Source organism: Salvelinus fontinalis, chromosome 13 (genome assembly GCF_029448725.1).
Source record: "Salvelinus fontinalis isolate EN_2023a chromosome 13, ASM2944872v1, whole genome shotgun sequence".
Lineage (NCBI taxonomy): Eukaryota > Metazoa > Chordata > Actinopteri > Salmoniformes > Salmonidae > Salvelinus > Salvelinus fontinalis.
This window is the reverse complement of record NC_074677.1, coordinates 7,612,541-7,629,839: the sequence shown is the minus strand read 5'-3', so window position 1 is coordinate 7,629,839 and position 17,299 is coordinate 7,612,541. Positions and strand designations below refer to the sequence as shown.

The 17,299-nt window shown below is 41.5% G+C and overlaps 1 protein-coding gene across 1 annotated transcript; it reads left to right on the top strand.

Annotated features, from left to right (window-relative positions):
• Position 1: 1 nt before the first annotated feature.
• Positions 2-10,851, top strand: LOC129868011 (pterin-4-alpha-carbinolamine dehydratase 2-like). The gene is made up of 4 exons (XM_055941577.1): positions 2-326; positions 1,780-1,911; positions 9,698-9,778; positions 10,684-10,851. The coding sequence occupies exons 1-4, from the start codon at positions 228-230 to the stop codon at positions 10,777-10,779; spliced, it is 408 nt and encodes a 135-aa protein (XP_055797552.1). The 5' UTR covers positions 2-227; the 3' UTR covers positions 10,780-10,851.
• Positions 10,852-17,299: the final 6,448 nt, after the last annotated feature.

Below are 17,299 nucleotides of genomic sequence, written 5' to 3'. Positions count from 1 at the left end.
ATGTGATTTTAAACCTTACCCTAATTTCAACCACACTGCTATCCCGTATGCCTAACCAAAACCTTAAATTAAGAACAAAAAGCTACATTTTAGTTTTATAATTATTGACGATATAGCCACTTTTTCCTTTGTGGCTGTGCCATCTAGTGGAACATTTAAAAAAAATGCTAGATTGACTACTTGTGAGCGGGGACAGGGCACGAGGATATATCTGTTGACCAAATGTTATGCATAGGTTAATGTTTACTCTCGGGTCTAGCAGTGTATGGCCGTGTGCATACCAGAGACTGGGCAACGTACTACTGCCCAGATACATATCCAAAATGGTAAGTACTGCTGGCTAAGTCGATAATACTTTAATACTTTAATACTAATTTAGTAGTCGTTGAGTACATTGCAGCAAATAGCATCGTTAGACTTGCAACGTGACAGCTGCATCTGTTCCAATACTATTTCAATGCGAACCGTGATAGCGTTTTATGTGTCATTGTGCAACCGTTTCAAAAGATTGTCAACAAAATATCTTTATCGTGGAAGAGCTAGACTATCACTATGCTTCCACAATGTAACACTTTCACCTTTGTTGCAAAATACTGTAGGCCATGAATAAGGGGGAGTGGCTTAAGGCACGTCATACTTTATTTTCTCCAGCAGGTGGTGTAGTGACATTGCTGAGCGGTACATTGCTGAGCGGTACATTGCTGAGTTACATTAATGGGTCTTTCTCATGCAACCTGTTGCACTGCTAAATAGTAGTAGCTATATTTCCCATAATGTCATTGAATATACACTGGCTGGTACAAACTACTCAAAGATTAGGGGATGTACAGGAAAAAACGGTTATAACCATATCATATTCCTCTCAGCTGGTCGATGGCAGACGTATTAAACCAACCATTATCTGATCATTTTCACCAGTGGTGGAAAAAGTACCTTACTATCATACTTGAGTAAAAGTAAAGATACCTTAATAGAAAATGACTCAAGTAAAAGTCACACAGTAAAATTCTACTTGAGTAAAAGTATAAAAGTATTTGGTTTAAAATATACTTCAGTATCAAAAGTAAAACATTTCAAATTCCTTACATTAAGCAAACCAGATGGCATAATTTTCTTGTTTATTTTAAATTTTTACAGAAAGCCATGGGTACACTCCAACATTCAGACATAATTTACAAACAAAGCATGTGTGTTTAGTGAGTCCTCAAGATCAGAGGCAGTAGGGATGACCAGGGATGTTCAGTTGATAAGTGTGTGAATTTGACTATTTTCCTGTCCTGCAAAGCATTCAAAATGTAACGGGTACTTTTGGGTGTCAAGGAAAATGTATGGAGTAAAAGTACCACTTTTTCTTATGGATTGTAGTAAAGTAAAAAAGTAAGTCAAAAATATAAATTGTAAAGTACAGATACCCCAAAAAACTACTTAAGTAGTACTTTAAAGTATTTTTACTTAAGTACTTTACACCACTGATTTTCATCTAATGAAATCGGTCAGACCAGGGTTCAGGGGTGTACTTCGTAACAGAACGCTCATATACATTTTTTAAATGTAATTTAAATTTAACCTTTATTTAGTTAAGAACAAATTCTTATTTACATTGACAGCCTACTGGAGACCCCCACTGGCCATATCTAATGTATTGTGTTACATTTCTATATGCAATATTGTGAACATTTTAACTTCACTGAATACCCCTGAGAGGTCACTTAAAGGGATGTCGTTTTACACATTATTCTATATTACAGCCATTGTGTTTTCTCTCTGTTGTCCCTTCAGTCTGGAGACCCCAACTGGTTGCCCCCAGCTGACAGAGAACAGCTGCTAATGGAGCTGAAGGCTACTGGCTGGGTAGAGGTAGAGGAGCGGGATGCCATCTACAAAGAGCTCCACTTCAAAACCTTTAATCAGGTGTGTGTGTGTGTGTCTGACCCTTGACCTCTAAACTCCCCCCCCCCCCCCCATATCCTCATCCTCTTAACAATAAAGTTAACACCATCAACCTAATTCTGACCCCCAAGCCCAGTTTTAGGTCAGTATGTTTGAAACCCCACTGCCTGACGGAACAGGGTTAATATTATTACTAGTATGCCAGCTTACATCTTCTCCCCCTATCCATTGCAGCGAATGTCCCATTGCATGGAGCAGGATGTAAACCTTTTTTTGTTCTGTTATTATTTCCATGATCCAATATTATTGTCACAATGTGTATGTATATATATATATTATATATATATATATATATATAATATCCCTGCGTTTCCGTAGGGAAGGGTAAACTGGCAGCTACCCTTACAGCCAATGGAATAGCACTATCTCACGGTGCTATTGCAGGTGACACCCGCTGCTACACCTGGAGTCTATTCCCCCTGCCAGTAGAAGTTAATAAAAGTCATGGTTACACCTTCCATGGCATTTGTAGTAGAGGAGCTCTGTAGAGACGATTGGAGTGCGATATCACGCTTAGTTTGGTACAGGGTGTGTTTGTGTTTGTGTGTGTGTGTGTGTGTGTGGTGTGTGTGTCTCCCTCCACTAAAGGTAGTGACTTCCTAGTCCTCTTATACTGCTCTTTTGGGGGCGGTGGACTTCAGACTTGTTACATGAGGATCAGGAGAAAGACAGCTGGAATAGTTACTATCGGAAACAGATAAATTTGTGTGTATTTTGTAGCTGATTGGTTGCAGGTGCAGTGAGGAAGGGACAGGTTTTTGGACCCCCCCCATTTCAATCAGTCCTGTCTGGAGTGTGTAATCCCTTAGAGAATTATTATATATATATTTTTTAAATGTAACCTTTTATTTAACTAGGCAAGTCGGTTAAGAACAAATTCTTATTTACAATGATGGCCTACAGGTGTGTGAGGTACTTTTGTGTAATAATACTCCAATAATACTCCAACCTCATACTAGATAAGTAGCCTCTGTTCTTTATTATTATTTTTTTATACCTTTGCTTGTGAGTCAGCATTTTCTCAATGAGTAAGGAGTGAATTTAAAAGTATTTTGAGCAGTGCAGATGCATGTATCTCAGTCAGCAGAACGACCTAAAGATCCATCTGCACCCCTTCAAACAAGGACAAGACAAGAAAATGGAAATGTGAAGTTGTGTTTTCACAAGGTCCATGTTTTTACCGTTTTTGTAAATTTGTCTCTCTTTTTTTTTTCTCCCAGATGTAAAGTGCAGCATCTCAAGGCCACTTAGCGGACGTTGATCCAGTGGTTAGCTGTTTTAGCCCCTAACATATTCTGTTTTTACACTTTGCTGCGTTTGAAGTCGCAGGCTGGGCTCTGACCTCCCCCGTCTTCCTCTCTGGCTCTAAAGCCTCTCCTCTTACCTCCACATGTCACAACACATTAACATGAGGCAGACCAGAGGGGCATTTGGCAGCAATTGAGATTTTGATCAGAATTATTTCTTTCACAAACAATCAAATTGGTTAAAATGTTTCATCTGCTTCAGAAACCACTAACAATCCCACCATTCCTCCTTACAATCCCGCTTTGGAACTTTCCCTCCCTCCCTGTTCCTTGTTTGTGCCTCATGGTGAATGGGGACGAGCTTCAGTTGTTCCAATTTGACATCTCGTCCATTTTTCCTCCCTTGTTCTCCCTCTTTCTCTTATATATTTTCACAATTTGTGTTGTTTGTTTTTCATGGCTGTTCTTTAGGGCCTTTTTTTTTTTACCAGAGGGCGATGGAGATGAAGAGTGACATGCTGGCTGATTTCCATTTGCCACTTATCTCCAAGTGATGGGCTTGAAGGAAATCAGATCCCCATGAGTTTTTAATGAGTCACACATCCCTTTCCATAAAGGGATCCCTTTCACACTTGTCCTCTGGGGGGAGCTAGTATTTTACCCATCAATTCATGTGTAAAACAGAGAGGATGGACAGTGAAGGCTGTATGCCACTCACAGTCGCCAATCAGGAATAAACAAGACAGTAGGCTTTTAGTTTTCATGTTTATTACTTTGATTACAGCAGAAAGTGGAAGTCTTGTCATAAATAATGCTGTAACCAAACCAGTAGTAATTTATCTGCAGACAGTGGGGTACAGCACATTCTTATTCGTAATAGTCAGAGAAGTAAATGTGAGTTATATTCCTTGTCAAGCCGGAGAAAAATCTAATCAGTTTGAACGTTGAAAATCCCTTTTCTGGAGCAGTGCTTGTTGATGGGCATCCAAATGGTCTCATGTGGAAATGTCTCTTGTTATATTTCTATGCTCAGATAATTATTTATACAGTATGTGCATTTGTTTTTTTTATAGCTGTAGTCATTAATATTTAGAAATCTAAACTCCTTGATTTGATTTTTAAAAATAATAATAATATAACAGTCATCTGTTTTTCATTGAGGAGTGGGAAGCAGATGGATATACATGCCAGTATTTTAATGTCTGAATTTAAGAGGCAACATAGGCAGTAGCTATATCGTTTTGTTCCATGACCTGTGACCTGGAGTTAAATCAATGACACATTCCATCAACCTCTTAACATTCTTTCATCCACCAAGGAGAAAAGTCTAAGCTTTTATCTCCGAACCTTGATAAAAGTCCAAGCCTACATCCCAAAATGGCACACTATTCCCTATTTAGTGCACTACTATAGCACCCTATTCCCCATTTAGTGCACTACTATAGCACCCTATTCCCTATGTAGTGCACTACTATAGCACCCTATTCCCTATATAGTGCACTACTATAGCACCCTATTCCCTATATAGTGCACTACTATAGCACCCTATTCCCCATTTAGTGCACTACTTTTCCCCAGAGCTCTGGGGGGAATCAGGTGCTATATGGGACTTGACCCCAGAATCTCTCTATAAAAGCTGTAACCACGCATCAAAGCCAAATGGATGTTATTTTCAAACTTACAAGGTGGCTGGTGATGATTCTCTCTCTTCAGAAGGAGCTGCTGCCAAACCGCTGAGGAATGAGAAATCTTCTCTCTTTATTTTCAGCCAATAAGACAAAGTTCAAAGTTCACAAACTTTTTTGTGTGTTTGTGTGTGTGTTTGTCAACAAGGCGGTGCCATTGGTAAAGGTTTAAATCATGGGCATGTCTTGGCACTTCTATGTAATATCAGGGAGGCCTGGCCACCTGGTTGTCCCGTAGGGTTGTCTCTATAGAGATACAGCTATCTATCTTTGGCCTGGCTGGTCTAGCGGGGTAATGCCACAGCCTCCGACTGCGGCACACACGTCTACAGTGTTTGGCTTAGGTTCAAATCCGGCCTACTGCCCATTGACACAACCTCGCGGTATTGCCCCACAGCCAGCCTCTATCTGTTCAATAAAATCAGACAATACCTTAAAAATAGTTTGTTTGTCTCTATGGTTGTCCTGGGTCACAGACATGAGCTGTGAGTGGAAGACATTTTGCATTTCAGCTCCAGAGGATATTATCCGTCTGACTATCTGCACAGCTCCCTCAACATCCCCCAGGTCCACTCTGTCCGAGGCTGATACATCCCCCAGTGCCACTCTGTACGAGCCTGAGATATCCCCCAGATCCACTCTGTGCGAAGCTGATCCCCCGTTTTATATTCTGAGAGGTGCCTCCCTCTCCGCCAAATCTCTCTCAAGCCTCTCCCTCTCATTAAGGGCTCTGTTTGTATTGAGTAAGTTTTCGTACAGCTAAATCTGCTTAATCTGCTCAGTGGAGTACAGTCCCCCCCCCCCCCCCCCCCCCCCCCCCCGTGTGTCGTCTCAAATGAAATGGCACTTTCCCTGGGAACTGCAGGCATTCTTCCATTGATCTGATATGAGCTGCTTGTGTTGTGAAATGGCTGGAGGGGACCTGCGAGGTGTGGCGCCCAAGCGGAGGTGGTTAGATAATCGGCCTATCAGTCTTGGTAAGACAAGATGGCCATGACGTTTGCTGTCTATTGAGGAGCCAAGGATTTGTTAGTCATGGAGCGTCTGGTAACCCTGTAGTAGAAGACAATTACACGACACCTTACATAAATAGGAGTTGACGGTTTTATCAACATTTGTTTCCATATGATGTTATTTGCTTTACCAATTTTTTTTTTCTTCTTCATAGGGTCATGGATATGCTGCGCCTTTTGTCAGTGCGATAGAATTAAGTTTATTTTCATGAAATATTCCAAGTTTGATGTTATGAACGTTAATCCCATGGGATTACTATGGATCATGTGTCCTTTGAAAGTCTTGACTACAACACAGCGTCGATGCACTACTCCACCGTAGAGAGAGCCAATGTGAAGCCAATTATGAGGCAACGGAATGTATCTTCCGACCTAGAGGAGGGGAAATGTAAGGTGGTGTGGTCATCAGCACCATCATTGCGTTTGTGACCGCTCTCTCTCTGTCTCTCTCTGTGGTCTGTCTGTCTGTCTGTCTGTCTGTCTGTGTGTGTCTCTCTCTGTCTGTCTGTCTATGTGTGTGTGGAGTTATGAACATTTTGAAGCTAGCTTTAGTGTTGATGGGTCTTGGATGGTAATGTAATCACCAGAGAGAGAGAGAGTAGAGGAGCGGGTGGGGAGGGGGGTGAGTGGCACAATCTGCATGCACTTACTCCTGGCAGAGAGTCCAGGCGTCCCTAAGCCTTGGACCGCGAGGCGGTGGAAAACGATCTGTAAATGTCAGGCACATGTGTTTGAAGCTAGAGCTGTGTTTCAGCCCCGGCCGCAACGAGGGAAAAGCTCTCCGACGTCAAATGGTCTCATCCAGTGTTTTATGACAATCACGGCGGTAATAGCCCAAAAATGCCAGTCAAAAAGCGGTGCGTGGGGAACCAGGGCCCACTGGCCCGTCTGTTGGGTGTTTCTGATTATTTGAGATGGGGGTCTGTGCTGTGTCACGTCAAATTAGCAGACACTGACAGCTCGTATGTGGGCTGTAGTAGTGTGGCCAACGGGCCGGTGCGTTGTGTGTCCCAATGATAGGTAAACACACAGTCCAGAGCGGGAGAGTCCTTGACCTTTGACCTTTTGGTGTCAGTCGGAGCTGAGGGTTGTGCCTTCTCTTGTCTGAGGGGTGTTGGGATGACCTCTGGGTGACCTTGGTTAAACCACACTGGGCTGTGTCTCTATGTTCCCTATGTAGTACGGGAACCCTATCGCTCTGGTCAATAGTAGTGCACTATACAAGGAAAAGAGTGCTCTTTGGGACGTACACTGCTTTTACTGCCCTAAGAGACCTCCCTCCTTGCCACAGAACTTACAACATACCTGTACACATATAGGCCAAATTCTATAGCCTACAAAAGTTGCGCATTTTTATATATAAAATATATTTAAAATATAAACGCAACAATATGCAATAATTTCAAAGATTTTTACTGAGTTACAGTACATATAAGGAAATCAGTCAATTGAACAATTCAGTAGGACCTAATCTATGAATTTCGCTTGAATGGGCAGGGGTGCAGCCATGGGTGGGCCTTTGAGGACATAGCCAATCCGAATGAGTTTTTCGCCACAAAAGGGCTTTATTACAGACAGAAATACTCCTCAGCACCCCCCCCCCCCCCCCCCCCCCCCCGCACCCCCCAGACGATCCCGCAGGTGAAGAAGCCAGATGTGGAGGTCCTGGGCCGCAGTGGTTACACGTGGTCTGCGGTTGTGAGGCCGGTTGGACGTAATGCCAAATTCTCTAAAACAACGTTGGCGGCAGCTTATGCTAGAGAAATGAACATTCAAATCTCTGGCAACAGCTCTGGTGGACATTCCTGCAGTCAGCATGCCAATTGCACACTCCCTCAAAACTTGAGACATCTGTGGCATTGTTGTATGACAAAACTGTATATTTTAGAGTGGCCTTTTTATTGTCCCCAGCACAAGGTGGACCCTTGTTAATGATCATGCTTCTTGATATGCTACACCTGTCAGGTGGATGGATTATCTTGGCAAGGAACGAATGCTCACTAACAGGGATGTAAACAAATTTGTGCACAATTTTTAGATAAATAAGCTTTTTTTCTGCATATGTAAAATGTCTGGATTTTTTTTTATTTCAGCTCATTAAACATGGGACCAACAATTTACATGTTGCGTTTTATATTTTTGTTCCGTGTAAATAGTCCACTGTGTGAATGTCATTGAAAGGAACACTAGACTTAGTTTAGAAATAATTAACATGAACACGGTTGACTGTACCTACTGTATACTTGTCAGTCACTAGTCGGGAAAACCCGACCCTAGGCAACAGTGACTAGGCAACACAGTGACTATGATCTGGTTTCAATGATGGACTCGTTTGGCATAAAGGAACTACAGTACGTCACTGTCTACGTCTGAGGGAGAAAACACTTCTAGAGAGTCTCCCAACAAATCATGAGGCAGACATGCCAAAGCGTTGCGATTAGAAACCAACGTTTGCAGGACAAAAACTTTGCAGTGAAGGTAGTTGATGCAAACTAGCCACCTGTGAAATGCACTCTGTAGATAATATAAACTCCATCTCGATAGCTACTCTTTAGTATTTAATTCAAGCGGATAAGGCGGTGAAGTAGATCGTGACGTAGTTTCTCTATGCCAAAAGAGTCCGTCATTGAAACCAGACCCTAGTCACTGTTTCCTAGTCACTGTTGCCTAGGGTTGGGTTTTGGAGACTAGTCAGTCAGTCACAGGGTGCAGATTAGTTCTGGTTAGCACAGGGAGGGAAATGTTTAGACAACACCTGACCTGGCAGCGGGCCTATTTAATAATCTCCATTATTGCCAATGAGAGTTGACAAAAAGCAGACTGACTGCAAACCTAAATTGGTGCCAAGGGGTCAAGTTGCAGGAATATGCCAATTACTTAAATTGATCAGGAGATGGTTTCCTTGATAACCAATTTGATCAAGTTTGCCGATCGTGTTACATCATGCCGGGGAGAAAAAGGAGGTCTCCAAATTGGTTACAACACACTAAAGACTAAACGTGACTTCCTCTCTCTCTGATTCTGCTTAGTCGTATACCTCCCAAATGGCACCTTATTCCCTATACAGTGCACTACTTTTGACCAGAGCCCCATTCCCTATATAGTGCACTACTTTTGACCAGAGCCCTATTCCCTATATAGTGCACTACTTTTGACCAGAGCCCCATTCCCTATATAGTGCACTACTTTTAACCAAGGCCCCCATTCCCTATATAGTGCACTACTTTTGACCAGAGCCCCATTCCCTATACAGTGCACTACTTTTGACCAGAGCCCTATTCCCTATATAGTGCACTACTTTAGACCAGGGCCCATAAGAAATAGGGTGTCATTTGAGACACACCTGTCATGTCAGGAGGTGGGGTGGAGCTACAGATTTGGCTGCAGAGATGGCCTGTAAACAATGGCGTTTCAGTTTATGCAATTAACTGAGGAGGAAGTATTTAGGGGCTTAATTGAGATTGCAGTGGGAAATTGCTCTAAAATGGCTCTGCCTGATTTATTCACAGTGGGAACACGGTGCGGAGCGAGGCATTGCACCCTTCTTTGTAGATTATAAAAACCATAATCACTCCCTTTTATGCCTGACTCTGATTGGAGTGCACACATGCCACCAGAAATATGAAGAAAGATGTAGAGAGAGAGAGAGAGAAACAGAGAGGAGAGAGAAAGAGAGAGGAGAGAGAGAGAGAGAGACAATGTGTGTGTGTACGCGTGTTGGTGGTGTGAGTTCTTCCTGCATTTCAGAAAGCATGAGGCCAGCAGTTTACTGACTCTGTTTTCTCCTGGTTCCCTCACCTAGGCCTTTGGCTTCATGTCCCGAGTGGCTTTGCAAGCAGAGAAGATGAACCACCATCCAGAGTGGTTCAATGTTTATAACAAGGTAGTAACCCTCTGCTGTTTCCTTATTTTTAAGAGTTGTACTTCTGAATACGTATTTTATATTAGCTATGGTTTGATATCCTTCACAAAATGGCATTTGCTAGAGTTGAATTTACCACGAGAAACAATTGTTAGGCTACAAAGGGAGGGCTTTCTTATGTTTCAGGGGCCGTCGCACACAAGTCAAACTGATGAGCAGGGGGAAAGCAGTAGCTTTCAACAGTAATTCAGACATTTTCTTGGTGAAAATCTCTGTTAATAAGTGTATTTTTCCCCCCTTCGTGTAGAAATAAGTCACAGTTGATATGACAAAAAGAGTGCCCCTGAAAATCTCTCAGCATTAAGCTTTAGCCACTGAGTTACTGTGTGGCGGACCGACTGCGCTGAGAAGAATTCAACATTAATCCTCTCTTTATTAAAGTGTCTACAGGTTTTTGGGCCTTCACAATACTTTCCACTGTGCTCTGAAAAATAAAAAACACATGATATGACTTGGATGCGTAGTCTGATATAGATGTGTAGGTTATTTATTTAACCTTTTATTTAAACTAGGCAAGTCAGTTAAGAACAAATTCTTATTTACAATGACGGCCTACACCGGCCAAACCCTAACCAGGTCGATGCTGAGCCAATTGTGCACCGCCTTATAAGACTCCCGGTCACAGCCCGGGATCGAACCGGGGTCTGTAGTGACGCCTCTAGCACTGTAATGCAGTGACTTTGACCGCTGCGCCACTGTGTAGGGTGATATGGATGTGTAGGCTGTGATATGGATGTGTAGGCTGTGATATGGATGTGTTGGAACTATGATCTTGTTTAGAGGAACATTTAGTTGTTTTGTTTTCTTATGTCATATATTTATATATTCTTCATACTTTGTTTTTTTCCACTCTCGCTTGTTTTCAGGTCCAGATAACACTAACTACGCATGACTGTGGAGGATTGTCCAAACGGGATATCAAGATGGCCAAGTTTATTGACAAAGTGACCTTGTCCATGTAGATGTTCCTCCTGTATATGTCACATGATTTTTTTGTACAACCTTTTATTTCAAATAAAATGTATTCATTATAATGTGTAGGCCTAATCATTTTTTTATGAAATGCACATTCATGATAGAATTATATTTTACAGTTGGAATGAATCATTAAATAGAGCACTGCCTAGGCCAGGGGTTCTCAAAGTGGTGTCCGCGGACCACTGCAGGTCCCTGGAGGTAGTGCAGGGTGTCTGCGGCCAGCTCCAAAAAATATTTGTATAGCTTTACATTTTTTGTTTAATGAATGTTACTACCAGATTAAATTACTTTTGGCCAAGCAATCCCTGTAATAAATTGGTGTGTAATACAATGTACTATTGTTAATGTACTTAATCCTAGGCATCATGGGCCTGGCAAGCTGACAGGGATATTGACAACCACAGTACTCCACCAATTATACATTTTTTGACTCAACTATTGCCCTCAAAGTATTATTATTACATATTTTTTTTACATAAATGCACTGCAATTTACGATTTAAAACTGCAAAGTTTTCTCTCTGCCTCATGGAAAAATGTGTAGAATTGCAGGATATTCACTTTAACCCATTTAATCCCATCGGTCACAATAGTAAAAAAAAAAAAAAAAAAGTTGTATTTTACAGGCTCTAGAGAAGTTTAAAGTTGTACATTATCAACATAAGTAATATATTGTGCTTCTTTTTTTTTTAGGTGTCTAGTATGATTCCGATAAGTTTTTAATATGATTTCTGTATAATCACAAGCCTACATCTCCAAGGTGCACTTTTACAGATGAATTTGGTACCAGAAATCTGTATCAATAAAAACATATTTATAAGTATAATGTTTAAAGGGTTTAGTTTACGTATGTGCCTTCATTTTCAATACATTTAATCCATGATGCTCATGGCACAGTGCCTTCAGAAAGTATTCATAACCCTTGACTTATTCCCCATTCTGTTGTTACAGCCTGAATTAAAAAATAAATAAAATAGATTTGTCTCATCTATTTACACACAATACCCCCATAATGACAAAGACAAATTTATTGAAAATGAATTACATAGTTAATTTACACTCCTGAGTCAATACTTGTTAGAATCACCTTTGGCAACAATTACAGCTGTGAGTCTTTCTGGGTAGGTCTCTAAGAGCTTTGCACACTTTGATTGTACAATATCTGCAAATTATTCTCCTTTTGTATTCTTCCAAATCTGTTTAAGTTGGTTGTTTATCAATGATAGACAGCCGTTTTCAAGTCTTGACAAAGATTTTCAAGACAATTTAGTTCACAATTGTAACTAGGCCACTCAGGAACATTCAATGTAGTCTTGGTAAGCAACTGCGGTTTATATTTGGCCTTTTGTTTTAGGTTATTGTAGAATAATAGTGAAGACATCAAAACTATGAAATAACACACGTGGAATCATGTAGTAGCAAAAAAAAGTGTTTAAACAAATAAACAAATATATTTTATATTTAAGAATCTTCAAAGTAGCCACCCTTTGCCTTGATGACAGCTTTGCACACTCTTGGTATTATCTCAACCAGTTTCATGAGGTAGTCACCTGGAATGCATTTCAATTAACAGGTGTGCCTTGTTAATTTGTAGAATTTCTTTCCTTCTTCATGCGTTATGAGCCAATCAGTTGTGTTGTGACATGGTAGGGGTGGTATATAGAAGATAGCCCTATGCCAGCAGCATACCACCCTGCATACCACTGCTGGCTTGCTTCTGAAGCTAAGCAGGGTTGGTCCTGGTCAGTCCCTGGATGGGAGACCAGATGCTGCTGGAAGTGGTGTTGGAGGGCCAGTAGGAGGCACTCTTTCCTCTGGTCTAAAAAATATCCCAATGCCCCAGGGCAGTGATTGGGGACACTGCCCTGTGTAGGGTGCCGTCTTTCGGATGGGACGTTAAACGGGTGTCCTGACTCTCTGAGGTCATTAAAGATCCCATGGCACTTATCGTAAGAGTAGGGGTGTTAACCCCGGTGTCCTGGCTAAATTCCCAATCTGGCCCTCAAACCATCATGGTCACCTAATAATCCCCAGTTTACAATTGGCTCATTCATCCCCCTCCTCTCCCCTGTAACTATTCCCCAGGTCGTTGCTGCAAATGAGAATGTGTTCTCAGTCAACTTACCTGGTAAAATAAAGGTAAAATAAAAAATTAAAAAATACAAATTTGGTAAAAGACCAAGTCCATATTACGGCAAGAACAGCTTAAATAAGCAAAGAGAAACGACAGTCCATCTTTGAAAGTTTCTTCAAGTGCATTCGCAAAAACAATCAAGCACTATGATGAAACTGGCTCTCATGAGGACCGTCATAGGAAAGGAAGACCCAGCGTTACTTCTGCTGCAGAGGATAAGTTCATTAGAGTTACCAGCCTCAGAAAAATTACAGCCCAAATAAATGCTTCACAGAGTTCAAGTAGCAGACACATTACAACATCAACTGTTCAGAGGAGACTGTGTGAATCAGGCCTTCATGGTAGAATTGCTGCCAAGAAACTGGTGGAAATCTGTCCTTTGGTCTGATGAGTCCAAATTTGCGATTTTTGGTTCCAACCGCCGTATCTTTGTGAGACACAGAGTAGGTGAACGGATGATCTCTGCATGTGTGGTTCCCACCGTGAAGCATGGAGGAGGAGGTGGGATGGTGTAGGGGTGCTTTGCTGGTGACACTGGATTTATTTAGAATTCAAGGCACACATAACCAGCATGTCTACCACAGCATTCTGCAGCGATACGCCATCCCATCTGGTTTGCGCTTAGTGGGACTATCATGTGTTTTTCAACAGGAAAATAACCCAAACACACCTCCGGGCTGTGTAAGGGTTATTTGAAACAATGTACAATTCACAAAACGTCCATTGAATTATTCAAATAATTGTGTCGCTGAGGCCGATAAAAAAATAATAATATATATATATTGATCCAATGTTTGACATGTTTTTGGATGACGTGATGACATCGTCGTTGCTTGCGCTGCTCCCTGTGCATACTGAGTGCTAGTGTGTCACGTTCTGACCTTAGTTCCTTTTGTAGGTCTTTATTTTAGTTTGCTCCTCGTCAGAAGAAGAGGAAAGTCGTTACATAGCGCGCATGTGAGGTTGGTTCATATAAACCGGATGCAACCTGGATATAGATGATCCATGAATCGGTGTATGCGAACAAGGTGCAAATTACGGGGGAATCAAGGGGGGAGGGGTTTCAGCTCCCCTGAATGAGACGTTATCTCCCCTAAATGGAACAAAAGTCTAATTTGGGGGTGGGCGTCTCTAAATAATGCTAATTTAACCATTATCCTATTTGTTTAAAATGTAGTGGTAAATAAGAAAATAAAAGCTTCCAAATTAAACGAACACCCCCACCTCTCTGTCATGGTTTAAACCGTTTAGTTCTATGTGGGGGTGCTGTCCACTCAGTAGTTCTGAATTTCGGCCTCAACTAAACTCCTTAACGCATAGATTTTCCTTTGTACTTCCTCATTTTTGCCAGTTGTTTTCCATGCGTCCTTGATGAAAATAACCTTTGTTCCAATGCATTAGATTTATCTATTGATTTATCATTGTTTACTTTTGTCAGTCAGCTGTTTACGGCGCTCATTGCTTTGTTTTTCAGGTGCACCGTAGGGGGTACTGTTGTTCTCCATACCGTCTGTGGCCAGAAGTACTAGACCAATTATTTAGCTTTATTTTCTATCAATATTTTTTTCATTTCCTGGATCAGCTGATGATGGTCAACAATATCACTAGACAACTAGTCTACAGCTAGACAACAATATCACGAGACAACTAGCTTACAGCTAGACAACAATATCAATAGACAACTAGCCTACAGCTAGACAGCAATATTACTAGACAACTAGCCTACAGCTAGACACCGATATCACTAGACAACTAGCCTACAGCTAGACACCAATATCACTAGACAACTAGCCTACAGCTAGACACCGATATCACTAGACACCTAGACACCAATATCACTAGACTACAGCTAGACAGCAATATCACTAGACAACTAGACACCAATATCACTAGACAACTAGCCTACAGCTCAACAGCAATATCACTAGACAACTAGACTACAGCTAAACACCAATATCACTAGACAACTAGCCTACAGCTAGACACCAATATCACTAGACACCTAGACACCAATATCACTAGACAACTAGCCTACAGCTAGACACCAATATCACTAGACAACTAGCCTACAGCTAGATACCAATATCACTAGACAACTAGTCTACAGCTAGACACCAATATCACTAGACACCTAGACACCAATATCACTAGACTACAGCTAGACAGCAATATCACTAGACAACTAGACACCAATATCACTAGACAACTAGCCTACAGCTAGACACCAATATCACTAGACAACTAGCCTACAGCTAGACACCAATATCACTAGACAACTAGCCTACAGCTAGACACCAATATCACTAGACACCAATATCACTAGACAACTAGCCTACAGCTAGACACCAATATCACTAGACAACTAGCCTACAGCTAGACACCAATATCACTAGACAACTAGCCTACAGCTAGACACCAATATCACTAGACACCTAGACACCAATATCACTAGACATCTAGCCTACAGCTAGACACCAATATCACTAGACAGGTAGCCTACAGCTAGACACCAATGCACATCCAATCCATCCAACAAGTAGGCTATACGTTAATGACAGTAGGCCTATAAGGTGATTATTTCTGTTAGAAGAGGTTAACGTTCGGTTAGAAGCATTTGATTTTGCAATGGCATAGGCCTATGTAACGGATGTGAAATGGCTAGCTAGTTAGCGGGTAGTAGCATTTCGGCTAGTAGCGGCTAGTAGCATTTCAATCAGTTACGTCACTTGCTCTGAGACTTAAGTAGTGTTGCCCCTTGCTCTGCAAGGGCCGCGGCTTTTGTGGAGCGATGGGTAACGACGCTTCGTGGTTGACTGTTGTTGTTAAATGGGAAACAGCACGTTAGTTGTGCAGGGCTTAACAGTGTTGATAGCTGTCGATGACAAAATCCCTTGCATCACATTTTCATACTGGGCGAACAAAATACAAAAATACAATACAAAATATAACATGTATAAATACCTGTTGTTAAATGGGAAACAGCACGTTAGTTGTGCAGGGCTTAACAGTGTTGATGGCTGTCGATGACAAAATCTGTAGCATGAAGACAACTGTGTTAGCCGTGGCTTATGTGACCATGACATCGGTGTATGCTAGCTAACACAATTATTTACAGCAATCATATGCCAAAGCACATCCCAGAAAGCCCCTCAATCCCTAACAGGTACCATATACCCACACATGTATAAAATCAGTAACGTACAGCAAACTTGTACACATTGTAAAATAGAAAATAGAAAACAGTATTCAGAACGTGACCTACCCCTTGCATCACATTTTCATACTGGGAAGACCTGACGTTCGCGATCTCCCCCTATCTGCAAGTGGGGCCAATCACAACACCCCTTATTGTCATCAGAATTGAACTAACCAATAAGAATGCTTGAACATCAAATACACATTTCTTTAGAGGCAAGTGGAAACATAACCAACCCTGTTACACCTACATTATTTGGGATTTTTGTTCCCATGACAACTGTTTTCGGCAAAACATATTGAAATGTTAGGTAGGCATAGCTACACCTACAGTGCAGTTTCTGAGATCTCCAAGATCCATGATTCGTACAGGGTTTAAGTTCAATCTTCTAATTGAATTGTTAAATGCTAATAATTACAAGTAACACTGTCATTAATGTATGCAAATGTAACAGTATAGACTCACCCCTGCCTGGGCTCGAACCAGGGACCCTCTGCACACATCAACAACAGCCACCCTCGAAGCATCGTTACCCATCGCGCCACAAAAACCGAAGCCCTTGTAAAAGCAAGGGGAACAACTACTTCAAGGTCTCAGAGCGAGTGAAGTCATCGATTGAAACGCTATTAGCGCGCACCACCACTAACTAGCTAGCCATTTCACATCGGTTACACAAAGATAGGTAGTGTTTCATGTCACACGATCTGTGAAGACTCTAATCATTAACTCGTGAATTATGGACAACTCATAAACTAGGGTGTAAAACACGTTTTGATTCAACTCATGTATTAAAATGTAATGCAGGCTGCCTGTTCTGCGTGTGTTCAGGTGTGTAAAATTCCCTCGGTTGAGAGGGTAGACTATTGGCAGTGGTGTAGACCTAGTGGAGGAGACCTTTTCCCACCTACATTGGATGTATAAGGAGCATTATTTATTTTTTACCGCGATCGGGAATCAGAGTTTATCCACCTTTTCTTTTTCTTTTTTACCACTACATCACGTGCTACCGGTAGACCTATTTGATGTTCATGGTAATACACATTGTAGCCTAGTCTAGTAAATTGACCTGTGTTTTAGGTTGACCATCCCACTTTTCCTGGTACAGTTTCAGCCACTATGACTTTTCAGGGAACAAAAAAAAAGTTCAATTTGTTGGCAAGACGCATCAATTTGTA

Bases quoted from the DNA above. Each gene is read 5' to 3' on its own strand.
- LOC129868011 (XM_055941577.1), top strand. From the start codon at position 228: ATGCATAGGTTAATGTTTACTCTCGGGTCTAGCAGTGTATGGCCGTGT. The intron at 1,912-9,697 runs GTGTGTGTGTGT...TCCCTCACCTAG, and splicing joins ACTTCAAAACCTTTAATCAG to GCCTTTGGCTTCATGTCCCG. The intron at 9,779-10,683 runs GTAGTAACCCTC...GCTTGTTTTCAG, and splicing joins GGTTCAATGTTTATAACAAG to GTCCAGATAACACTAACTAC.